At 39.1% G+C, this 27,057-nt stretch overlaps 1 protein-coding gene across 1 annotated transcript in view; it reads right to left on the reverse strand.

Annotated features, from left to right (window-relative positions):
* The window catches only part of LOC125464790 (electrogenic aspartate/glutamate antiporter SLC25A13, mitochondrial), a 197,609-nt gene that overhangs the window by 121,712 nt on the left and 48,840 nt on the right, over window positions 1–27,057 (reverse strand). Inside the window, exons 4-7 of the mRNA XM_048557633.2 lie at window positions 4,534–4,680; window positions 2,989–3,127; window positions 2,312–2,405; window positions 1,270–1,348 (exon numbers count right to left, since the gene is read on the reverse strand). Coding sequence (XP_048413590.1) covers window positions 1,270–1,348; window positions 2,312–2,405; window positions 2,989–3,127; window positions 4,534–4,680 — 459 coding nt within the window. The remainder of the gene's footprint in view (window positions 1–1,269; window positions 1,349–2,311; window positions 2,406–2,988; window positions 3,128–4,533; window positions 4,681–27,057) is intronic.

Below are 27,057 nucleotides of genomic sequence, written 5' to 3' on the forward strand. Positions count from 1 at the left end.
AAGATATGTTTTTAGTGAATACAACGATATGAGGCTATTGCTTAAATGATCTGGGAGACATCTTCAAATTTTGGCATAGGTTCCTGTACAAAGGAATTTACAGTATCAATTGGGCAGCGTGCACAATGATCATTTCCAATGCTTAGGTTGATGCTGATTGGTCCATCCAGTTTCATTCTTTGATATATTTTCTCAGCTCACTCTCCAACAGTCTTCTGACTGCAATGTACAAGGCATAGGTCAGTAGCAACATGCCTTTCAGTTTGCTTCAGTGTAGATGCCCTGACATTCCACGAACAGTGATCAGCATTCCAGTTCCAGAAGTAAATACCACACATAGATCTCCAAAATTACGTGGAAGAAATGAAAACAGGGGAATCGCTGATCAGTAGTGTTACAGAAATCCCTCCACTTGCTTGGATGATTGCAGCTCCACCAACATTCAAGATGTTCAACATCATGCAGATAACACAGCCTTCTTAATCGGCATCTTATCTACCATCTTAAACATTCACTTTCTCCATCACTGACAGCATCATGGCACCAGTCTGTCCCATCTACAACATTCATTGCAGCGACTCACCAAACTTCCTTGAATAACCTTTTCAAACCTGCTATCTACCGAACAAAAGGACAAGAGCTGTAGATGCCCAGAAACAACACCTGCAAAGTTCCTTCCAATCACACATGAACTGACTTGGAACTATATTGCCATTTCTTCAGTGTCATTGCAATAAAAACTTGAAACTCGGCTCCTAGCAATACTGTGATTGTGCCCGCCCAGTATGGATTGAAGCAGGCAGCTCACCAACACCTTCTGAAGTGCAATTAGGGGTGGGCAGAAAATACTGACTTTGCCAGCAAAGCTCACATCCCAACAAAAATGACAGAAAAAAGCAGGTTATAGGACAAAAATCAATATTTTAATTTAAATGCCAAAAGCATTAATGAAAAAAATGGTGCATTTGTGTATCTGTATGCCATTGTATTAGAGAGTTAGAGGCTACCTCTAATACTAGAAACAGATTTGAAATGATAGATTGTTATTGGTTTGGAGTGGAAAGAAATATGGGCATTTCTGTTTCTAATCTAGCTTAATAACAAATTATTAACAGTCAAATTAAATACTATTTTAGCAACGATATTGTAAAATTTCAAGTCACAAACAGGTCAAAGTTTCAACTCAACTACCAACTCCGAAGCTTTCTACAATGCAATAATCAAAAATGGGATAAAAATGTCCTGTACAATATCGTGCAACCCTCTCACCGTATATTCTCTCAGGTAATACGGCAAGATTCCCTCCCCATGAGGTGCTATTCTTCTAAGATCTGCTAATGTGATGTATCTATAGAAAAAAGAAATTAGAAATCTTATGAAGAGGCATTAGCAGTTTACCATATGTTACACATCAAAGGCTTGGACTTCACACATCAAGAGTCATATCACATTTGCGAGTGCAAAAGTCAATGCCATTTTCCTTGGATAATTGGAGAAACGGGTTAACATAAGAAATTAATATCAGTAGTGTTACAAATAAAAAATTAATAGCTGCAAAAGTGCAAAAAAAATGTGAAGGAAATTTAAAATAATTAAAAATGCGAAGATAAAGTTTGGAAAAAGATCGACAGATCACAATGAAAAACAGGAAAAACTTGTATAACACGTATAAGCAAAATAATAGTCAAGGGACAAAGGTAGAACTATAACAGATGATCAAAGAAAACCTATAGAAATTACTGATGCATTACTTTTTAAATTCAAACTAAAGGGTGGAAGCAGAAGTTAGGATCCACTGCTTTAAAATTTCAAACATTAAAATAGGTTCAACATTGAATTATTCAAATTTCAAAAGCCTTGTGTGACGTTACATTTGTTAGTAATTCCTGAAGATGGACAATACTTCATGATAATCTATCAATAATTACCACACTTCACAACATACACTTGATCACCATTAAACCCATAAAATTTTTATGTCAGAAACAAAAATGTGATAACATTACTATTCAATATACTCTCAAGCAATAGTTTAAGTAATTGATTAATTTAAATAGTCAATAAATTAAAACAATTAAAGAGCATAGCTGTAAGCCTTTCTGCTATATATTTCACAGTTGTATGCCAAATGTGGTGTGTGCGGCCTTCAAATTTCAGTTTAAATTTTGGTGAAATGCAAAAGACTTGTAAGTAGAGGCATTTCAGCATCATCTGTGCTCTGTATATGAACATATTCGAACAAAATTAAATTTCATAGATAAATATAGTATTTTTAAACACCAAAAGCAGAACATCGTGGCTTCCAACTCACCCAGTTGGGTTATTGAGACTTGATAATTGAAATAAAATATCAATTTCCATAGGTGTCACTTGACCAAGTTCTTGTGCAGCAAGAGTAAATTCCTCTGAAGAAAAACATAACACGATATATTGCTCCATTATTAATATTAGGAAGCAACTGTGCCACTTGACAATATATCTTCTACATTTGGACATAGAGTACTAATCAAATGTGAGTCAGTGCAAAAAGGGTACGTTGAGATTTGCATGCCTTTGTCTGAATAGGTCTAACTAATGACATTTTTTCAGCTAAAGTAAAAGTAAACAGATGGTCAAATAAGGATGATTAAGATCTCAGCTCAAGTACATAGGGTATCTTACTGTACAGTAGCTTAAGTTACAGAATACTTAATCTGTACTATAAAGCTGTTTTATAGAGTATCAATCTGGATGTCAGCCTAGTTTGTTAAAGCCATTAAAATCCCCATGTATTTGACTCTGGCTTACTTAAACTTTTAAATTGAAATGAAAGTAAAAAACAACAAAGTAGTTTAAAGCTGATTAAAGAGCTAGAACACAGTAGTCAAAGGATGTGCCACAGACTAAGCCAGGAAATCAGTTACTGATTTTTTTTGTTAAAAACTATGCATATCTTTTCCCCCCTTTAAACCTGGGAAATATCCGGAAGGCATAATCAGAAATCCTAACCTTTACCAACTTTCATAATTCTACCGGAGCCAGCTATAGTATGGTAGACTCCTATAATGAGCTCCATGTTGTTGAGGAGAGAGTTAAAACCATTATAGTAGGAGAAGCTGACTTGGCGTTTTGGAGAACCTCCAGCTGCCTACAAGTAATAAAGGGAAACAAAAATAGCAAATTTTACTCATGTAAAGTCATTCACATCTTTTGTACAAGAAACACATCTGTCAAATGCATCTTATATATAACAGACAGTTACTTACAGTTAACAATATTTAAATAGTTTAAACTGACCTTATCCATCACAAGCTTCTACAACAAATGATTATTAGCAGAACATTATCCATTTCTTGGAACTTAAAGAAAACACATATGCATACTAGGAATGATTTACAACAGCATTTGTCTTAGTTTATTGCATTTGGAAACTATTTACTAAAAAATAGACAATTTATTACAAGCGTTGCATATTTGAAAATCTCCCAACTAACAAGGGATTTTGAGGGGGTGGGAGAATTGCAGCTCATAGCCATTCTTTGTACAGTCAAAATACAAGCGGTCAGGATTTGAAAAGGCATTTCACATTAACCTGTCCACTGGCACGCAAGGCCTACCTGATGCTGTGTGCCCAAGGCTGCTTTATTGTGCAAATTAGGATCCTACACTAATTGTCCTTAAAGGTGCTTAAAAAGATCATCACAAAATTATTTAAATATTACATTGTTGTGAAGCTGGAAGAAGTCCATGAACTATTCTGAGGTTTAAATAAATACAAAATGCTGTACAAACTCAGTAGGTCTGGCAGCATCTGCCAAGAGAGAAATGAATTTAATGTTTGGAGTCCAATGTGACTCTTCAGAAAAAATATCCTTCTCAAAAACTCTCCTGCGGGCCAGCTCAGACACAGAGGGTGGCCAGCACTGACTGGTCCTCATTTAAAATAAAATCTGGGACTGTTGGCCTCATAGTAACCAGCCAACCACTGCTGATTATCATAAAGACCCACCTGGTTCACTAATATCCTTTGTGGAAGGAAATCTGCAATTTTTACTCTGGCTGATTCATAGTAGTTTAGTTCTGTCTTAACTGCGCTCTGAAATGGGCAAGCAAGCCAACAAGAGATGGGCAATAAATACTGGTGTTGCCAGCATGTACATCCCATCAATGAATGTTTTAAAAATCAGCATTTTGCTTTGGGATGCCCTTTTTGCAGCTTAATGCTTTTATCGAAATGACACCTAATGCCAACTTTAGTATGAGCCTCAGACCAACGTATTAATCAGTGCTTCATTGATTTCCCGCCTGCTTCGAGTACAATTTCTCACTCAGTCTCACAAGAGATACTTTAAAAACTATTTGTAAAAAGTATTTTGTGGAAAATAATTTCACTGAATTTATTATTTTAAAACATTGCAGAGGCCTTCATTGTTGAACGTATGACTGTAATCTTCACTGTTGAAAGTATGACTAATCTAAGAATACAATTGTGTGCGTTTATACTTTTTAAGCATTCCACAGACTGTGTGCACTCAATATAATGATGCAACTTACTGTTACTAAGGATTGTTCCACAAATTGAGTCAGCATGTGCGGGCGAACAGTGACCATGATGTCCTTGAAATCCATGACAGAAATGCTGCCGCTCTTATTTGTATCCCTCTGCATAAAAGCCTGCCTTGCATGTTCCAGCTGTAATTCCTGCAAATTCAGAAAATAAATTTGAATTAAAATTTGCTATAAAATTCTGGCATCTATTTCTGTTTTGTGCATCAAGTGAGGTAACACCAGGATGTAAATGAAGTTAACTGCCAAATTTGATCAGAACATAGTAACGGTTGGCAAATTAACAGCAGAGTTTCATGTCAACTTCTCTGAGCCATGCAGTTGATGATTAACCTTAAGCTTCTATATATAAAGGCCAGATTCTCAGATGACAACATTAGAAAGTCTGACAGGCCAATGTTTCAAAATTCATCACTGAGAAAGAATCATAGCTGGGAAGAGAGACTATACATTCAGAAGATCATAAAATGAGACCACCTTATTGAACCCTGAAACAAAAAAGGGATCATCATAGAAATTGCTGGAGAAACTCAGCAGGTTTGGCAGTATCTGTGGAAAGAAAGCAGAATTAGTGTTTCAGGTCCAATGTCACTTCTTCCGAATTGTTCAATCATATTAAGAAGGGGCAATTCTGGATCTACTTTTAAGCACTGAAGCTGGACAAATGGAAGGAGTATAGCAATAATAATTTAATTTGATTTAACTAAGTTGTGAAAAAAGACAAAAATAAACAAGGAATATACATTCTAAATTGAGGAAAGGCCAGTTTCACCAATTCACCAATCTGAGGTGCAATTTTGTAAATATGAACTGGAAGCAACTACTTGAAGATAAGTCCGTTTCAAAGCTGTGAAAGGCATTCAGGAGGAGATAGATAGAGAAGGTTCCAAACAAATATGCTCCCATGCAAAGAACTGGGATTTCCAAATCTAGGAAACCCAATATGGCAAAGAGGAGAATAGGGTAAAACAAGAAGGAATCTTTTTACAGGAAGTAAATTACAGAAGCATTCAATGGTGATAAAAACGAAGGAGGTCATTCAACCCGTCATACAAACATGGAATCGGAGTGAGGGAGACATAATTTGAGACATAAGCATTCTCCTCTGTTTAATAAGATCATGACTGGTCTACTTGCATTGTGAATTAACTTTCCCCATCTACCTTGATGATGTTTGATTCCCCTGCCTAATAGGCATCTACCTATCTCAGTTTTAAAAATATTTAATGACCATGCCTCTACTAACTTCTGAGGCAGAGTTCCACCATAACACAATCTCGAGAGAAAAAGAAATCCTTATTTCTGTCCTGAAAGTATATCTCTAATTTTAAAACAATGGTACTAATTCTGGAGCCACCACAAGTGATATCAGTCACCACAGCAACCTTGTCAGGACCATTCTTGCATCCTGTTCTATGTCTTCACAATATATTTTTTATCCAATCTTGTTGTCATCTACAAAATCTGCTAGCATGCCTTGGACCTCCTCATCTAAGCCATTAATGTAATTGTAAAAAGTTGATCCCTGCAAGCTTCAATCATCACATCCTGCCAACCAGACAAGAACTGAGTCAGTGGGTCCAGCATGGATTATTCATTTCTGTGGGTGGAGAATACATCTCCACACAAAACCTGATCTGTGGAACAACAGCTATGCAATGAGGTCATGGATACTGATACCTTTGTGAAACCTACTCTGGAAGACTGAGGTGAGGTACAATACTCACTGCATGGGGCAACATTGGTGAACATAGAGCAGCCTATTGGTATCCTCAAGAAATGCTCCAGTTTTCTGGGTCAGTCTGGTAGAACAGGGCAGAATGTCCCAACAAGGATGATACATCTTGTTCTGTGTAGCTCATCCCAGTGCAGTGCTCAGGCAACACTTCCCAAAATGAGGAGGAAAATTATGTCCAGAATCACAACAGTATATTTGCTGCTGGTACACCCATAATGCCATTCAGAGGGAGCTCCAGGATTTTGACTCAGTGACATATAACAAACAACGAGTCAACTGGGACATTGAAAATTAATTTAGTTAGATTAGAGGCAATGCCAACAGTCTCATTTGCTCACTGATGCAAATACTCAATCCCCCACAAGCAAGCTACAAAACCAATAGTCAAATTGAAACTGAGTTGTTCATGGGCCCATCACATGGCCAATTGCATATGAACACCACACTAGCATTATGCCAGGGTATGCCACTATTGTTTGAACCGTAATGACGATAGAAAATGGTAATTGCAAATTTTATGACGTGTAATGTTGCTAAGCAAAAGTACGCTCATAACTGCTACGGCAAAAACCACAAATACATGAGAAATGCACTATGCATAAAGCTTCTGGAGAAAAAACAGGTACGAATGAATATAAGTATTTCTTAAGTATATGGAAATGACAGGTAAGTGAGGGACCAGTAAGTCTATCAAAGTGAGGCCATACCATGATGTCTGGATCATCCTGGCCAAACATCTAATTCCATCTCTGATCACTGTTTGCATATTTTAAGAAAATACTGCAGTGCAATATAAAGAATGAAATTAAAGAATGATCAGTAAATTACCAAAATTAAGGAGAGTATTTTTAGGTGATAGGTATAAACATTATTATATTAATATGAACTGTATTCCTCATATAGTTTATCACCTCGGAAAATATATTTTGTAACATTAAAACGTAGTTGCATTTAGTCTGCTGAAGACTGGTGGATGCAGTTCCCTCAATCATAGGTTAGCCATACGATATAACATATATCTACAAATAACAAAAAGAATTGCTCCACTTAAATCACTGTGCTTCAACTAAAAACACATATTTATAGGAAATATGATGAGTAGATTAATGTATTAGGTTTATAAGGTAAAGTTATTTCACTCCAGGTTTTTTTGGTTCTAAACAAATTCTTAACATTGCTAAATAAGTGAATTTTTGACAAGTTAATTAGTGCTCAGTCATTCATTTTAAAATATATTAAAACAAGTCATGTTAGAATAGTTAACAATGAGAGCAATATAACACCTTGTTCTTTCAGCTTTGGGTGAGCACTCATTATTAGTAATCACATACAATGATACTGTTTAGAGAACAGAACATTTTATAAACGTAAATACAAAGGAACCTTTTCAGAAGAGAATAGAAAACTCAATTTCCATGTACTCAATAGGTGGCTTTGCAATAATGATACAACAGAAATTCGAAGAATGAGAGAGAAAATATCTTGTTTGATATCAGTCTATTTTGTGGGTATATTGCCCACAGATTTGGCATGCCAGTTGTGAATTATTTTGCAACTGTGACTTAAAGCAGGACAAAAATCTAAGGAGTAACATGTTATGTTGCAAAACTGTACATGAAAAGCATTAAGACAAACCATCTGGTCCAAGTTAACTAAGATATAAAGACAATTCACATTTCTTGAACAGAAGGCAAAAAAAATGGCATTAACTGGGTCCCCTGCTGCCTTAGGTCTCAGGTCTAGACATCACATTAATGAAACTACTCCAGTAAAAGGTCTGGAAGCCAATGACCACAAATCCCCAATATAAAATCATTTAAACTGTCATTTTAAAGTTTAGAAATAAAATACATGTTAAAATTGCTTTTAAAAACAATTGAAATATTTTCTCTGGTTCCAAAATCAATTTATTATGTTAATTTTAAGAAGCATTAATAATACATGCTAAACAAAATATACATTAATCTGATACTTTACTACATCTAAATATTTTCCTAATTACCTTCAATAATTTCAACAAAAGCGATACGAGAAATGCAATAGAAGTAGCACTAAAAGGAACTAGAGTTTCTTTAAGAACAAAATGTAATTTTATTATGAAAAAGATCAAACACAAGAAACAACATTGAGCTATTTAAATATAGAACACAGTTTGAAACCTCTTAAGACACCCATAAAAACAAAGAATCATCCTGGTTTCTGATTCTATCTGTTACAGAGATGCAAATCCAGACAAATTACCACTCCAAGTCCTACCTTTCATCTCAACTTAACTGATTCGTCCAAGTTCTTCCTTGTGAACTGTGAAATCTTTTTACATGGTATACACTGGCCATGATTCTAGTTGATCTTAATTCCACATAGAAGATTCTTCAGAAGAAGGGTCTAGGCCCGAAACGTCAGCTTTTCTGCTCCTAAGATGCTGCTTGGCCTGCTGTGTTCATCCAGCTCTATACCTTGTTATCGCGGATTCTCCAGCATCTGCAGTTCCTATTATCACAGCTGTATATCTTGTTATCTCCATCTCTCAACTTCACTGCCTCTTATCCTGTCTCCTTCATTTGGCAATGTATATATGGGAACATGACTTGTACCATTGTAGATTTAAATGACTGGAAACTACCAATTTGAATATTATAAATATGACCCAAGAGAACATAGTAAAATTCTAAATCCAAAAGACTTGTAAAACAGTGCTTGTGCACAAGCGCACATTTTTTCAGTCTTACCGATTATTACAGTGATATTCCACATGGTTCAGTTGCTTCTACAGTGCTACTTGCATGGAAGTTCAGATTTGTGGCCCAGAGACATCGTAAAGCATGCAATGTACATTCACCTTAGAAGTGTTCATCTGGGAGGGGGATTTTGCGAGTCTTGACGTTCCTGTGAACCTAATGTCCTTAAATTTAGAGTTGGGTTTGGAAGGTGCTGTAGAAGAATTCTTGGCTACAGGGTGCAATGTATCTTTTCACTATTACTAAGATGACATATGGCTGATTATTTTGAGAGTGTGGATTTTAAAACAGTTGCACACTGGGTTGGTTAATTTAGTGAAGGGATTTTTTTAAAAGTCCATGTCTGAAATACCTTTCAGAATAGTAACCTAATCCAATTAAGTATCCAAGAGCAGGGAACCCCTGGAGAGTTAATGAAGAATTGTTTTACAATGATGATTTACAAAAGGTAGGTGAAGATTGATGTCCATTAGCTTGCTTTTGGTTCAGGATAATCAAGAATTGGTTTTATTTTAAGATGTCCAGAGATTAAATGTTTTGGGCGGTTTGGAAGCGACCTGACTGGAGTCAGAAACAAATATATTTTCTCTCCTAAAAAGGAGTACAGGATAGTTCAAGGAAAACACAGTTACTTTAGCATAACAGTTCAGTTTGCGAAATGTGCATACTCAGAAGTATTCTGATAGAATTCTGCAGATTATCAGAAGCTGTTAAAGTTTAAGCTTTCCATTTTGAAAATATTCATGTAAAAAGACTTCACAGTTCACAAGGAAGAACTTGGGAGAATCAGTTAAGTTGAAATGAAAGATATGAAATGGAGGGGTGATTTCTCTGGATCTGCATCTTAATAACGGATAGGGTCAGAAACCAGGATGATTCTTTGTTTTTCTGGTTGTCTTAAGTTTCAAACTGTGTTCTATATTTTAAAAAAAAGTGTGGAGCTGGATGAGCACAGCAGGCTAAGCAGCATCTTAGGAGCATAAAAGCTGACGTTTCAGGCCTAGACTCTTCATCAAAAAATGATGTCAAGCTAGATTTAATTATAGGATCTAATTCGTCTGTTAACAATACACATTTTGCAGTTGGTTTGCTCACTGAGCCGATTCGTTAGTTCGCAGACATTTCATTACTCTGCTGGGTAACATCATTAGTGCAGCCTCCGATGAACGGGTAACGAAACGTCTGTGAATGAACGAACTGGTTCGGCAAGCAAACAGACCACAGCATCCACAACCCGAGCTACAAATCTACTCAAGAATCTTAAATACACATTTTGCCTAGATCATGCTGCACATAATCACAGGCTCCTTCTGAACACGAGTTGTTGAAAATGGCATTGAATGTCATGAAATCACTACTGAGCACCTCCACTTCTGAATATATGATATGGAAAAGGCCACAACACAACTCTGAAGCAGGTGGGACTTGAAACCGGGCCACTGAGCCAGACATTATCCCTGTGTCACAAGGACCCTAGTTCCCTCATCTAAATCCTTAATATATACTATGAACAGTTGGGGTCCTAGTTCTGATCCCAGCAGTATCTCACTACTCACTACATGCCACTTGCAAAAAGACAATTCGTTCCGATTATTTGTTTCCTCTCTGCCAAGCAGTTTTCTATCAATGTCAGTACAATACTCCCAATCTCATACATTTAATTTTACATGCTAATCTCAAAAGGTGCAACCTTATGGAAAGCCCTCTGAAATGCAAAGTAAATCACTTCCATTAGCTGACCCTTATCAACTCTACAAATAATAGCCTCAAAAACATTCTAGTAGATTTGTCAGCATGATTTCCTTTTCATATATTCATACTGATTCTGTCCAATCCTGTCACAGTTTGCCAAGTGGTCTGTTATTATATAATGGACTCTTAACAATTTTCCCACTACCAATGCCAGACAGCATATAATTCCTTGTTTTAAATAATGGGGTTACATTAGTTACCCTGCAAATCACTGGCATAGTTCCTGAATTGATATGGTGGCTCAGTGGCTAGCACTGCTGCCTCACAGCACCAGGGTCCTGGGTTCAATTCCACTCTCAGGCGACTGTCTGTGTGGAGTTTGTACATTCTCCCCTCATCTGCATGGATGTGCTCTGGTTTTCTCCCACTGTCCAAAGATGTACAGGGTAGGTGGATTGGCCACGCTAAATTGCCCATAGTGTTCAGGAATGTGTCTGGGTAGGGTGCTGTGAGAATCGGTGTGGACGTTTTGGGCTGAAGTGCCTGTTTCCACACCGCAGGGAATCGAAGTCATAAGTCAAGTCAATAGAATCTTGCATGATGAACATCAATGCATCCCCAATTTCTACGGCCACTTCCTTAAGTACTTCGGGGTATAAATTATGAGGGTTTGGGATTTATCAGCCTTTATCCCAACACTTTCACCAACACTATTACCCTACTCTTATCGATTTCCTTCAATTCCTTCCTCTCCCTAAATCTTGTATTCCCCTACTTTTTGGTCTGTTATTTGTGTCCTCTTTTGTGAAGACCAAAGTTTGTATTTAGTTGGCCCATCAACTTTTTGTTCGCCATTATAACTTCCATTGTTTCTAGCTGTAAGGGACATAATTTGTCTTAACTTTTTCGCTTCACATATCTATAGAAGCTTTTACAATTGGTTTGTACGTTCCCTGCAAGCTTAGTCTCGTACTTAATTTTCTGCCTATTAAAAGCAATCCCTCTATCCTGTTTTGCTGAAATCTAAACTACTCCTAATGCTAATGTCTGCATTTCTTTGGTCAATTTGTATGCCATGCTCTTGGTTCTAATGCAATCCCCAATTTCCCTTGTTAGCCATGGCTGGGCCATGTCTCTTTTTTTTGTGCCAGACAGGAATGAACAATTAGTGTAATTCGTCCATGAGCCCTTTGAATGTTTGCCATTACCTAATCACCTCATCCCTTTAAGTAATGTTCCCCAATTTATGATATCCAGCTCTTGCCTCATACCATCATAATTCTTTTATTTAGATTCAGGACCCTAGCCACAGAATAAACTACATCACATTCCATCTTAATGAAGATCTCTATCATGTTATGGTCATTCTTAGCCAACAGGTCTTGCATTATTCCTTTCTGATTGCAAAATACTCAGCCAAGTGTGTTCTCTAATTGGCCCTTCAGTATATTCATCCTGAAAACTACCCAGTACACACTCCAGGAATTCCTCCTCCACAGTAATGTTACTGATTTGATTTGTCCAATCTTTGTGCAGATTAGAGTCACCCATAATAACAGCTGTACTTTTGTAGGAACAAAAATAAAGTTGCTGGAAAAGCTCAGCAGGTCTGGCAGTACCTGTAAACGAGAAAACAGAGTTAACATTTCAGGTCCGGTGACCCTTCATCAGAACTGATGATGGCTGGGAAAACATCAGTTTATATGCAGAAAAAGGGGAGGAGGATGGGTTAGGGAGTAAATGATAGAATAGAGTCTAAAGAGAGAGAAGAGCAGTCAGACAGACAAAGAGTTGATAATAATCAGGCTGGGAAGGTGAATCGCTGTTACTGGAGACTATTAGTGACTAATAACAGGTAGGGTGTAATGCAGGCAATGGGGCAACAAGGCCTGGTATGTGGAGTAAGGGGCTGGGACATGGAATAGTTTAAGCCCTAAAATTATTAAACTCAGTACTGAGTCCGGAGGGCTGCAGGGTCCCCAAGTGAAAAATGCAGCAAGCCAAAGACAGACATGTTGGTCAGGGAACAGGGTGTGTGCTAAAGTGGCAGGCAACAGGTAGTCCAAGGTCTTTTTTGCGAGCAGAATGTAGATGTTCTGTGAAGCCGTCACCTAGTCTATGGTTTTTTTCCCCAATGTAGGGGAGACCTCTAATTTCCTGTTCGATATCTTCCCAAACTACCACTACAGTTTGGCAGTCTATGTAGATTCCCCCTCTATCATTTTTTTTGCCTTATAGTGTTTCTAGGGTCAACCCATATGGATTCCACTTCACCAGAGATAATATCCTTCCATACTATTATGTTAATTGACTCTTTAGCAGCAAAGCTACCCCATCTCCTTCTCCAAACAAATTCAATATTCTTGTTTATTCAGTTCCCATCCCCAGTCAGCCTGCAGCCACATCTTCTTAATCTCAACTATATTGTACGTGTTTTTATATATTTATGAGACTAAGTCATCCGTTTTATTATGAATGGTCCTCATATTAAGGCACAAACCTTAAGGCTTGTCTCTTTAATATTCTTGGTTCCATTGTATTACTTTGCACTGTGGCACTGTTTGATTCTTGCCCTTGAATTCTCAAAAAGGCTGAAAAAGGGATTAAATTTCAGAGGGGGAAAATGGAGTACAAGAATAAGCTTGCAGGACCATACAAACTGATTGTAAAATCTTCCCTATGTATGTCAAGTGAAAAAGATTAGTTAAGACAAATGCAGATCCCTTACAGTCAGAAACCGTGGAAGTTACAATGAAGAACAAAGAAATGGCAGATAAATTAAATGTATATTTTAGTCTACACAAAGAAGGACACAAATAACACCCCGAAAAAGTTGGTGATCAAAGGATCTAGTTTGAGTGAGAAACTGAAGGAAATCGATATTAGTCAGGTAATGGTGTTGTTGAAAGCAATGGGATTAAAGGCCGATAAATCCCAGGGCCTGATAAACTACATCCCAGCGAATTTAAGGAAGTGGCCCTAGAAATAGAGTTATTTTCTTTATTTGTTAACGGGAGGATGGCATCACTGGCTAGGCAGCATTTATTGTCCATCCCCAATTGTCCAAAGGGCAGTTCAGAGTCAACCACATTGCTGTGGGTCTGGAGTAAATACATTGGTGGATTTTTTCACTGCTCAATCTGTATTTGGTTCTCGTTCATTTCCCTCCCTTGTTTCCCTTTTTAGGCTCCCATTTCTCCACCATTTTTTTTTGCCTCACAACCATGCGAGCAAATGCTCTTCCTTCGATATCAGTTCCTGTCCTGCCCATCTGGCTTGTACTGGTCCCACCTCTCCGGGAACTAGGTCCCAGTGTCCCAGAAATCTGACAGACTTACCCTCACACCATCCATGTATTCATCTAATAAATCCTGCTAGTTCTACGCTTGACTAGCATGCGACACTGGTAGGTCATTTTATCTTGCTTCCTAACTCTCCATCTTCTTCTTTTATGACCTCATCCCTTTTTTAGCCTATGTCACCAGTACTATGCTCACCCTCCCAATCCAGATGTCCTGTAGTTGCTGTGAAACATCCTCTCCCTTAGTACCGTGAAAGGAGCATACCACCCTGAAGTCTTGTTTGTGGCCACAGAAATGTCTATCTATTCCCCTGACATTGAATCTCCTGCTGCTATAGCCTTCCCACAGAGCTAATCATGGTGCAAAGGATAAATGGAATTTGAACTCATAAGCTAAATATTATAGCCCTAGAGGCAGAATGGAAGAATGGGACATCCACTTAAGCACATCACACTTCTCCCACTGGGAATACTTTCCGAGGATAAAGCATACCAAGTGTCCAGATTATCAGATGAAAACTAGCAAAATTGAGGGGTCTGTATTCCAAAGTGGCACTGTACATCTATTAGAGATCCCCATCAGGATTTCCTAAACAGCAATTTCCCTCCACCCATTCTTGCAGTCCAGTTCTTGGCAGGCTGCCAGCCTGGCTGAGTTATGGCCACAGAATACCTGAATGTCCAATGTTCAATGTCTCTATTTTTTTGGGAAAATTTCAAAGATTAACCAACATTTGGGTGAAAGAAATGTGGAGATGTTCTGTCTCAAATGGGAGATGTTTTTCTAAGAATGTGTTCCTTAGGTCTAGCATCCATGCTGTCAAGTCCTCCCAGTTTCATAGCTCATACTTCTAAATCCCAATGGGTATAGGCACAATATATTCAGTCTTTTCTCATAAAATAATCCCTACATGGTTGGAACCAGTCAACTGAATCTTCTCTGAACTACTTCTAATGCAATTATATATTTTCTGAAGGAAGATTTCTAAAATTATATACAGTACTCTAAGATGTGGTCTAACTGTAACAGCTACAAAACTTTTCATATTAAAGTCCATTTGCAATAAACTTCTTAATCACTTTCTGCATCTGCAAGTCAAATTGTGATTCATGTGCCTGGACACCCACATCCTTCTGTAAACACTTCTCTGGTTGTCCTCCATTCAAATAATGTGCAGCCTTTCTGTATTTTTTGCAAAACTGCACAAGTTCACATTTTCCGATATCAAACTGCACAGGCACAAGTTCTGCACACTCTATGTCATCTTCACAACTTATTTTCCCGTCTTTCTCTTGTCACCAAATTGATTACATCAGTATGAATCCAGAAGCCAACTCAATACCTCAAATCAACCAATGGCCAGACAGCTCTAAGATCTGTTCGGAGGAAGGACCACTCAATCCAAAACATTAACTCTGATTTCTCTCCACAAATGCTGCCAGACCTGCTGAGCTTTTCCAGCGATTTCTATTTTTATCTCTGATTTACAGCATCCACAGTTCTTTGTCTCTGAAATAAGGTAGGCTTGTCCTCAATGTTTACACCTGGGCCTCTGAATTACTACCAGACAGTCTGATAACATCATGACTATGCTACCATTCCTCAGCAGCATAAAGGGCTGCAAATGTCCTTAAACTTCTCAGGCTCAGTTATATACAAACATACGAAGAACAAGGGTAGAACACTCGGTGTTTTAAGGCTGCTCAGTCATTTAACAACATTGCAGCTGATGTGATTTTAACCTCAACTTTAGACTCCTACATATCAATCTACGTTCCTGCATATCTTCAAAGTCATCTCTTGTCCCAGCTGTACGGATCCTTAAAGACAGGTTTGCTCATCTCAAGATAACAAAGTATGGAGCTGGATGAACGCAGCAGGCCAAGCAGCATCTTTGGAGCACAAAAGCTGATGTTTCTGCGAAAGGGTCTAGGCCCAAAACGTCAGCTTTTGTGCTCCTAAGATGCTGCTTGGCCTGCTGTGTTCATCCAGCTCCACACTTTGTTATCTTGGATTCTCCAGCATCTGCACTTCCCATTATCTTTGCTCATCTCAAACTTATTTTCTGTTCACCCACACCTGCAGTACAAAATACTTTTATGATCTACCACAAATTAATAATAATACTTGACCAACCAATTACTATTAAAAGTTAGCACATTAAAATGCCACAATGATGCCACCTGAAGGTTGCAGGAACAGCAACTCATATTCCGCTTGGGAACCCTGCAGCCCAATGGTATCAATGTGGACTTCACCAACTTCAAAATCTCCCCTTCCCACACCGCATCCCAAAACCAGCCCAGTTCGTCCCCTCCCCCCACTGCACCACACAACCAGCCCAGCTCTTCCCCTCCACCCACTGCATCCCAAAACCAGTCCAACCTGTCTCTGCCTCCCTAACCTGTTCTTCCTCTCACCTATCCCTTCCTCCCACCCTAAGCCGCACCTCCATCTCCTACTTACTAACCTCATCCCACCTCCTTGACCTGTCCGTCTTCCCTGGACTGACCTATCCCCTCCCTACCTCCCCACCTATCTTCTTTTCTCTCCATCTTCGGTCCGCCTCCCCATCTCTCCTAATTTATTCCAGAACCCTCACCCCATCCCCCTCTCTGAAGAAGGGTCTAGGCCCGAAACGTCAGCTTTTGTGTTCCTGAGATGCTGCTGGGCCTGCTGTGTTCATCCAGCCTCACATTTTATTATCTTACATTAAAATAGCGTTCGTGAATTGAAGCATAATTTAGTCAATACAGTTTTATACTGTGGCTGGCTAGCTAACTTTGAATACCAGAACAAGTTCCCTGAAATTGCAAAGCACTTAAATTTCCGAGCTGACATTATTACCTCCTGACACAAAAGGAAACATTCCAAGAGACTACATTTACTGGCAAATGGTATGCAGTTCTGTTTTCGCTGCAACTAATACTGGGAAGTGTGCTGCTCTGCCTAATCACCGCACAGTGAATCAAAAAGAAAGTTACATGTTCAAAACAACAAAGCATTGCTTACATGCACCAAACTAAACTACCATGATATCTTGAAGAGTCTAAACAAAGGAGAACAGCAGTTTTTCATTAAAATACAAGGGGCAGCACAGAAAGGTACCAATGTCATAGATGTTTAATCTTTGGTTCTACATAGTTAGCACAATACACATTTATTGAATAAAAATGAAGTGCAGGGAAACTCAGCAAGATTTCACAGCACTTCTGGAGAGACAGAAAAACAGTTGACATTTTGAGTCCAAAATGACTTCTTCAGAACTGACTTTATTCTTCTCTGGCCTCATCCCATGCATTTCATTGCTTAGTCTTCAATTAAGACTGCACGGCCATCAAGTGCATGATAACTGGAGCATTAAAATAGGGCATTACACTTGAGATATAAACCTTACTGTAGAAGGTGACTGGTAAATTGTTTACTAAAGACTAAAACATAAACTGCAGGAGAAACTCAGCAAGGTTTGGCAGCACCAGTGGAAAGAGCAAAATAAACTTATTGAATCCAATATGACCTCTTCAGAACTGTCTTTGTTCTTCACTGTCCTGATTCTATGCATTAGATAGTTCCATATCCCTATAGGACACAACTAACACCAAGGACAGTATAAAAGGAGCAATAAACTAGAATGTTACACTGGAGGACCAAGTTCTACTGCAGAAGATGCCTAGTAAATTGTCTACTTAAGCTTAACACCATGACTGGCCCAGAAGTGGTGCAGGGAGCTTCATAAAGGCGATCAAAACATTGCAAAAACATTCCACAATTACACATTAGATAGAAACCACATTTTTATTCCAATTAAAATATGGGATTGCAATCATAATATTGATAGGAAAGAAGTGCTTCAAACTGAGATAAAGTGTCACTCAAGCTGTGAAATTAAGTGATGCACAAACACGAGAGTCACCTTCAACACAGGATTTGCACTCAGCAATTGGACTCATTATTACACGGTTTTTCTGACTCAAGTCTCCTTTCCTAAAAACTTTTTTGACAACATAAAATGGAGAATTGCTTCTGAGTAGATTTGATAGAAGAATGCGAAGTAAATTTGTCCTTTGTCTCTTACATCACTAAAGATCAATTGTAGGACCTCATTATGCAGAGAGAAAATAAACCTCACATACGTAAAAATGAGTTGTCAACCTGGCAAAGCTACAATTTGCTTGCATGCTAAACTATATACCAAATGACAGACAGCTAAATAATTTCACAGCCAACAGATCAGTTCTATTTTCTGAAAGCTTGCCATAATGGTGGTGGACAACTAAACAGCTGACAGGAAGAGGAGACTCATCAAATGTACCCACGCTCAGCGGTGGTAATGCCCAGCTAAAAACAATGCTGAAGTATTTGCAGAGATAGCAAGAACAGTCAGAGATAGCACAGTGTGGAGCTGGAGAAACACAACAGGCCAGTCAGCTTCAGAGGGGCAGGAAAGTTGACATTTCGGGTTGGGGGTCTTTCTTCAGAAATGGGGGAAGAGGTAAGGGAGCTCTGAAATAAATAGAGAGGGGAGGCATGGGGCTAGACAAGGTAGGTGGGATGGTGATAGGTGAGTGCAGGTAGGCAGTGGTGGAGATTGCAATGAGGTGGGAGAAGCAGATAGGTGGGAGTGAAGACAAACAGGCTGTGTCAGGTCAAGGAAGCCTGAGAGGGAGGGTTGGTCATGGGATGAGGCTGGTGGGTGGGGAGATCTTGAAACTCAAAGTCCACATTGAGACCAATGTAGGCTCCTGAAGAGGAATATGAGGTGCTGCTCCTCCAGTTTGCGGGTGGCATCATTGTGACACTGGAAAAGGCCCAGGATGGACATGTCATCCAGGGTCTGGGAAGGGGAGTTGATGTGATTTGCAGCTGAAAGCTGTTGTCGTTTGTCATGAACAGAGCGCTGGTGGTCTACAAAGCGGTTACCAAACCTCCGCTTGGTCTCAGCAATGTAGAGGAGTCCACATCAGGAGCAGTGGATAGAGTAACCCACATTAGTGGATGTGCAGGTGAACCTTTGTCTGAGGTGGAAGGTTTTTTGGTTCCTTAGATGGAGATGAGGTGGGGGGGGGGGGGGGGGGGGGAAGTGTCGGGGCAGGTGTAGCACTTCCTACGATTGAAGGGAAAGGTGCTGGGGCAGGGGGGTGGTCGGGCTAGTGAGAAGTGTGGAGGGGATGACGGAGTTGCGGAGGAAGTGGTCCCTAGGGTAGGCAGATAGGGGTGGGGAGGGAAATATATCCTTGGTTGTGGGGTCAGATTGCAGGTGGCGGCATTGGCGGAGAATGATATATTGGTTCTGGAGGTTAGTGGGGTGATATGTGATGTGAGGACAAGGGGGATTCTGTCTTCATTTTTGTTGCAGGGAGAGGATGTGAGGGCAGAGGTGTGGAAACGCAAGAGATGCGGTTGAGAGTATGTTCAACCACTGAAGGGGTGAAGTTGCAGTCGTTGAAATGAGAGGACATCCGGAATGTTCTGGAGTGGAATGCCCCATGTTAGGACCAGATGCGTTGGAGGCAGAGGTATTGGGTTTCTAGATGTTTTGTATGTTGTCGCAGTCAGGGCCAAATCGGGATGGCCTAAATGTAGATTTTTCTGGATTTTTTTGTATTTGCAACAATCTTCAGTCAGAAATGCAGAATAGCTGACCCATTTCCGCTTCCAATGGAAATCCCCAGTATCACAGATGACAATCTTCAGCCACTTTAATTCTTTCCATGTGATATCAAAAAATGTCTGGAGGGACTGGATACTAAAGCTGCTAGGCTCTGATAACCTTCCTATAATCAGGCCTGCAAAACTATAGTAAGTGTATATCAGGTGCAAAACTCTGCTGTCTCAATGAAGATATTTGTGGTTATTGGAGGTCAGCCATCTCAGCTCCAAGAAACTTCTCCGTGAGCTTCGCAAGGTAGTTTCCTCAGCCCAACCATCTTCAGCTGCTTAATTAATGACCTTCCCTTCATTATAAAATCTGAAGTGAAGGTCTTCACTTATGACTGCACTATTCATGACCCCTCAGATGTTGAAGCACTCCATGTCCAAATATCCAGGTTTGAGCTAACTAATGGCAGACTAAAGTTTTGCTACACAAGTGGCAGGCAAGACCAAACCCTCCAAAAACCTCTAACCATGTTGCCTCGACATTCAATGGCCAGTACCATTATAGATTTCTTCACTATGTATATCTTGAGAGTTACCACTGATAAGACATTGAACCAGACTAGCCACAACAATATTGTGGCTACAACAGCATGTCAGTGGTTATGAAACTTGCAGTGAATAGCTCATCTCCTGACTTCCCAAAGCGTGTCCACCATCTAGAAAGCATAAATTAGGAATCTGATGGATCACTTCCCACATGCCTAAATGAATCCAGCTCCAGCAATACTCAAGAAGCTAGACGCTATCCAAGACAAAAAAGTCTACGTAGTTGGAATCATTTCCATAAAAATCCACTCCCTCCACTGCTGTAGCAGCTGTGGGCAGATCTACAAGATCCACTGCAGAAATTTATCAAACTCCTTAGGCAGCACCTTTCAAACCTATGACAACTACCACCTAGAGGAATAAAAGGGAGCAGATACATGGAAATTCCAACACTTCCAACTTCCTCTCCAAATTACAAAATACTCGCTTGAAAACATATTGCTATTCCTTCAGTAACTGGGTCAAAATCCTGGAGCTCTCTCCATAACAGCGTTATGCAGCAATGCCAACCACTGAGCCTAAACACTAACAACGGTAAATATCAGAATAACTAATAAAACCCATTCATCTCTTTCCATTTAAAAAGCAAATGAATTTTGACAACAACACAAATTAAGCCCCATGTCCTGATCACCAGACAGGGGGGTGGAGACAGGGGGCAAATAAAGGAGTTGACCTTTACAAACTATGGCCTTGGTTCATCTTGGTGGAATCACTTCAATATCGCAGATGTAGGGGTTGGGAATGGGAGTGGATGAGACGGGGTTGGAAGAGGATGCGTGGGCATTTACAGCTCAATCTAACTCACTCACCCAGCTTCCATGTCAAGGCACTCACCCACCCCTTCAGTCATTCCTACTCACTACTTACCACTTCCAGTCAGTCACTCATCCTTTTCCTTACTGTAATAAAGATTCCTCTGAGGAAGGCAGATCATAAAATAACAAATATCAGATTCAGTTTGAGGGTGAAAGTCTTGGGTCTGAAGCCAATGGTGTCTGAAACATTATTAAAGGCAATACATAAGTATGAAGAGAGAGTTGACTAATGTGGAATAGTCAATGGATAATAAATTAAGACAATCGATAAGCATAAAAGACATTTAGAGATTTTTATTACAATTTTCAACAAAGATGTGCAAATTGAAAATCTTCAAATGTTATATCTCTATTGATGAAAAGAAAGAGGGAGACAGAAAATAGGAAATTGTAGGCAGTTAACCTAAAATCAGCCATTGAGAAAATGCTACAATCTAATATAAAGGGAGTAGCAGCAAGACATTTAGTATATCATAATAAAATCAATCAGATTCAATATGGCATTATAAAAGGGAAATTTACTAACACTTGTTTATCAGTATTCTAATGGGAAAATGAGATGACAGATTCAGGGCCCACAAACAGTTCAAACATCTAGCTTCACCTCCATGGAAAATAGAAGGGAAACAATTAATATAGCAAGCTGGGACTTCCAAAAGACATTTGTTAAGGTCCAATAAAGAAAGGTTACCGTTCAAAAGTAAAGGCAGTGCCAACTACTGAGCCAAAACACTAATAACAGTATCTCAAACATAATATCCCATTGACCATCTGCAGTAGGCAACATGCAAGTCATGTTCTACCAGCCCATATTAATGAACCACAGAAGTCCATGTCCTGATATTGGATGACATTTTCTAAAAATCCCAATCATGCAAAATATTACAACGGAAACCAATTAATGATTATTAGTTGGTTTCACAATGTGAGGCATGTGTGCTTACTTGAAGCTACATATATTTATACGAGAGACAAAAAACACAAACGAACTGCGGGTGCTGGAAATCTGTAACACAAACAAAAACTTTTGAAAAATCTCATCAGGTCTGGCAGCATCTACGGAGAGATATCAGAGTTAACCTTTCGGCTCCAGAGACCCTTATTCAGAACTGATGGTAGCTAGGAAAAGGATGAGGTTTATATAGAAGATGGGGGAGAGGAGGGGAAAAGTAAACAATAGACAGAAATGGAGCCCAAGAGAGAAAAACAGTTGAACAGTCAAAGGAGTAGTTAAAGGTCAGTCAGGGGCCTATGGTGGGGTACTAGTGGGGACAACCAGTGACTGACAATGGGCTGTATGTGGTAGCAGCCCATGTGCTGCCAAGGACTGGTGTGTGGGGTTGGGGGAAAGCATGGAGAAAGGTGCTAAAGCTTCAAAATTATTGAACTCAATATTAAAGACCAGAAGGCCACAGAGTTCCCAGGTGGAAAATGAGGTACTTTTCTTCCAGCTTGCATTGAGCTTTGCTGGAGCAGTGCAGCAAGTCTGAGACAGACAACCTAATCCACAGAAATAATAGGAACTGCAGATGCTGGAGAATCAGAGATAACAAGGTATAGAGCTGGATGAACACAGCAGACCAAGCAGCATCTTAGGTGCAGGAAAGCTGATATTTTGGACCTAGACCATTCATCCGAAATGTCAGCTTTCCTGCTCCTAAGATGCTGCTTGGCCTGCTGTGTTCATCCTAATCCACAGAAGCCTGTTTGATGGAAGCAAAAGGAATTTGCTTTTTTTTTGTACTTTTTTTTATTAAGAAGAGCACTCATGCAGACTGTGAATATCTTCTGAATTCCCATGGCAATAATTTGACCAATAACCTGCCCAGTCTGAAAACAAAAGTTACAGTTAATTATTCCCACTACATCCCGATACCAATAATGACTTAGCACCTTATTCTCACGCTATATAAAATATTGTTTCTTTCCTACATTGGAGAGTACAGGATAAAAAATTTTGATTATGTTTTATTTTAGTTAAAATACTTTAGTTGAAGTAGGCTCAATTCACAGACCTTTGGTTTTAGGAGGTCAGGAACTTGTAAGTGAAATTATATTTTGCATCCGTAATGAATATGTGAGCCATGCTGCAAGCATGACTGATAATCTTAAATTGAAAGTCTGAGTAATTCATAGCACAATCAGGCTAATTTAGCAAATGTTATCCATTGACAGAATCACATCTAATGTTGGACACCATATTCAAAATGTGGGCTGGCCAAGAATGCACACTATTCTGTCTATTGTGAACAATGCCTCAATGTTAAATTTGTTGGGTAGAATTTTGCATGCTGGAGTACAGGTTCACAGGAGGCGTGTAAGTGCTCATTATATTCACTTGGGGGTGTGAGAATGAAGCACAGCAACATTTCTCACAAAATTATGTGCCTGTCAGCTCACTGCATTTGCAAACACAAGAAGTATGAGGTATCCTCTGGAATTCAAAGGTCCTGGTGCCATATTTAAAGAATTCGCGGATGGATACCCACTACCTGCATGCCGAAAATCAACATTTAGGCTCTCAAGTTTGACATCTGAACCTAAATATCCTGATCATTCGGACTAACCTTGGTCAGATGCTTCCGTTCCACATTTAGCCAGACTTCCACACTTGGCCATCCTCCTGGGCCCAATACATCATAATTACATTCAAAGTCCCTCTCTCTTGGCCATCCTCTGTGCCCTATGTGACTTAGATTACTGCCATCAAACCTCAATCATGGCATACCACAGAGAAATGCTCCCTAAAGAGCAATAAGCAACAGCTACTCACTCTAATGTCAAGGAAGATGACTACCTGTGTGAATCTGAAGGAATGTATTGCTCATTCATGTAAAGCTTAATTAGGAAGGAGAATTTAACTTTGGATTTTCAATAAGCATGCATGACTGGCAAATTATTGCAAAATGACCTCCTGACACTTGCCATTAAAAGATTCAACTCATCTATAAGGTTCCCAGAACTTAATTGCAAACTTTTACCCATCAGAAATCTGTTCCTAGCCTCTTGCTCAGTTCAGCTCGTCCACCTGCCTTCCTTCTCCTCAGATCTTCACAAGATATATATTCATGATCTTCATTTTCAAATCCCTTCCAGACTGACCCTCACCCTCTGTCCATATAATTTCCCCTAACCACAAAGCCTTCCAAGATCTTAGTTTTTCCCAATTCTCTTGAAAATCTTGTTCAAGCTGAACATAACCTACAATGCGGAATACCTTCCTTGCTCCTCTTGGTATTGTTTTCTTCCTTTAAGACACTTCTTTAGACCTACTCCTTTGACCATGTTTCTGGCCATTTTCCCTATTATCTCCTTTTAAGACCTGGTGTTGATGTTCGTTTCATAATGTTTCTCTGAAACATTTTGGGACATTTTATGTTAAAAAGGTGCTAATCAAATATAACTCGCTGTTAAAAATAATTTCTACTTGCTAAAAATCACTCATTCTTAATATTCTGAGTAAACAGGAACCAGCATTTTTGTGTATAACCATGCATATTACCATGATTAATGCAGTGCATTCTTATCTTGATATTACCACATTTAAAACTGATTGGAAACAGTTTAATTTAGAACCTTAATACATCCCACAAGTTCACATGACAGCATGTAGAATGAAATGCGTGTGAAGCTTCAGATGGAAGTATTCAAAACGATCATATCTAAAATCTGGGCAAAATTGGTTGTTTTGCTGAGATATTTGATCATATCTATTGGCCATTTTTTTTCCCAGCTGTAAAAGTTTTCTCGTCTGGATGAAACGTGGATTGTTGCTTTGTCAATGATAAAAAAAAATACTCATGGAATCATTATAATATATCCTCAGCTTATAAATCAGTAATGTTAATGTTCTATCAGTCTCCAGGTACTTGTTTGGTTCGACAGAAATTAATTATCCTCAATAAACTTCAGCATAAGTAGTTTGCTGTAATTGCTTTGGGTTGCCTGGACAGCATGGAAAACAACAAGGGAAAATGGCTTGATGGATAAAAGAATCAGTAGTCTGTTAAACGGCACAGAATGGTCAGAACCATTGTCTTTCTTTGGTTTGAGATCAAACACTGGTTCTCATAAATGAGTAATGTGATACACGAATTTTAGTATCAGTGTGATACCAAGTGTGATGTTGGCCATATGACCCAAAGACTGGAAGATTGTAACAAACAGTGTGTTCTTTTGGCTGTTTGCAATAATTAAGGTACTGATCATAGCCAAGCAATCAATACTTAGAAAAAACTAACACATTGTCCAATTCCAGACTGACATTTGGGCCCACAACATAATCCACATGCATGTAATGCAAGTCAATTACATCAATACACAAGGCCCTGCTCTTCACTGAAGAAAAAACATGTATATGCACTTCAACTGTTTCAACTCAAAAAAAAGTTTGTTTCTCAGGGCATTGCTCAAACCAAAGACAGTTATCCTGCCTGGTTTGAAATTTAAACAAAGGCTAGCAGTTATTGTCAATCAGCACTAATGGATTCTTTCTCAATGGCAATACCTTTATCAATCAGAGTCAACTTGCAAACAGACATTCCCCTCTCATGCCATATAAATGTTAGTTTTCCCCTCGAATTTGTATTCTTTTAAAGGGACTGGATGAGCACATGACAAAAAGCTTTAACAAAAATTGTGCACTACCAAATAACTTAAGTGTAGATCCATACTCGTTTCTGTATGGCCCAGCTTGGTGTTCTGGTTGCAATATCAGTGTTCAAAGGGATCAGTAAATTCTCAAAGCAGTCAGCCATATGTTCTTCAATGAAATGACTGGCTTGCTCAGCAACTGGTCTGGAGCTGTGACAACAGCTCTGTCATTCTTGAAATCTGATGTATATGACCAGGATGTCAGAAAATCATGTTGTCACCCCTGCCACTTGTGTTGCTATTCGACCATCCGACACAAATAGTGGTCATCCAAGATAAGGCAGTACAGTCCAAAGTTGGGCCTTGAATGCCCAGAGCTACTCAAAGATCTCATGCAAAGCAACCTCGTTCAATGAAAATCAGCAGTCTTCTGTGAGTTATGGTGCAGCTGCTGGAATAGCACTGTGTAGGTAGCCATGAAATAGGCAAAGAAATTGCACAAGTTCAGTTTCCTTAAGTGTTACGGAAAGTGTTGCTAGTTATATTTATTATGGTGGTTTTTTTTAATTTCAGGATTTCAGCAAAAGTAAGAAATTAAAATTGTCAAGGCAAAGAAAAGGAACTACGCAGCAATAGTGATGTGGAGCTGGGATTTCAGAAGAACCAAAGTTTAAGCAACAATTCAAAGACAGCTAATCCAAAGAGAAAGGGTTTTGCATGAAACATGAAGCAAGGAATGATTGGGGAACATTGTGTTTTGTAAAGATGAAAGTCAGGAATTTAGTTCAAGTGGGAATTTGATGCAGTTAGGATGGAGGTCTACTTCCTTTTTGTTTGTGCTCCAGTTTCCCTTTCTAAGATAGGAGACTTCACTTGTTATAGCTTAGCTATACTAAATTAGTAACTCATTTGCTAATCAAAAAAAAATCAGGCAGATGGGGCTGTGCTAGAATTGAAAGGATTGAGGTTAGTAAGGAGGTGTTATCAATTTTAGAAGGTGTGAAGGTAGATAAATCCCCTGGGCTGGATGGGATTTTTGAGGATTCTCTGGGAAGCTAGGGGGGAGGTGGCGGAGCCTTTGGCCTTGATCTTTGAGTCCTCATTGTCTACAGGTTTAGTACCAGAGGACTGGAAGATTGCACATGTTGTGCCCTTGTTCAAGAAGGGCAGTAGAGATGACCCAGGTAATTATAGACCCGTGAGCCTTACGTCTGTTGTAGAAAACGTTTTGGAAAGGATTATAAGAGATAAGATTTATAATCATCTAGCAAGCAACAATTTGATTGGAAATAGTCAACATGGATTCGTCAAGGGCAGGTCGTGTCTCACAAACTTCACTGAGTTTTTTGAGAAGGTGACCAAGCATGTGGATGAAGGTAAGGCAGTTGATGTGGTGTACATGGACTTCAGTAAAGCTTTTGATAAGG

Source organism: Stegostoma tigrinum, chromosome 2 (assembly GCF_030684315.1).
Source record: "Stegostoma tigrinum isolate sSteTig4 chromosome 2, sSteTig4.hap1, whole genome shotgun sequence".
Taxonomy (NCBI): domain Eukaryota; kingdom Metazoa; phylum Chordata; class Chondrichthyes; order Orectolobiformes; family Stegostomatidae; genus Stegostoma; species Stegostoma tigrinum.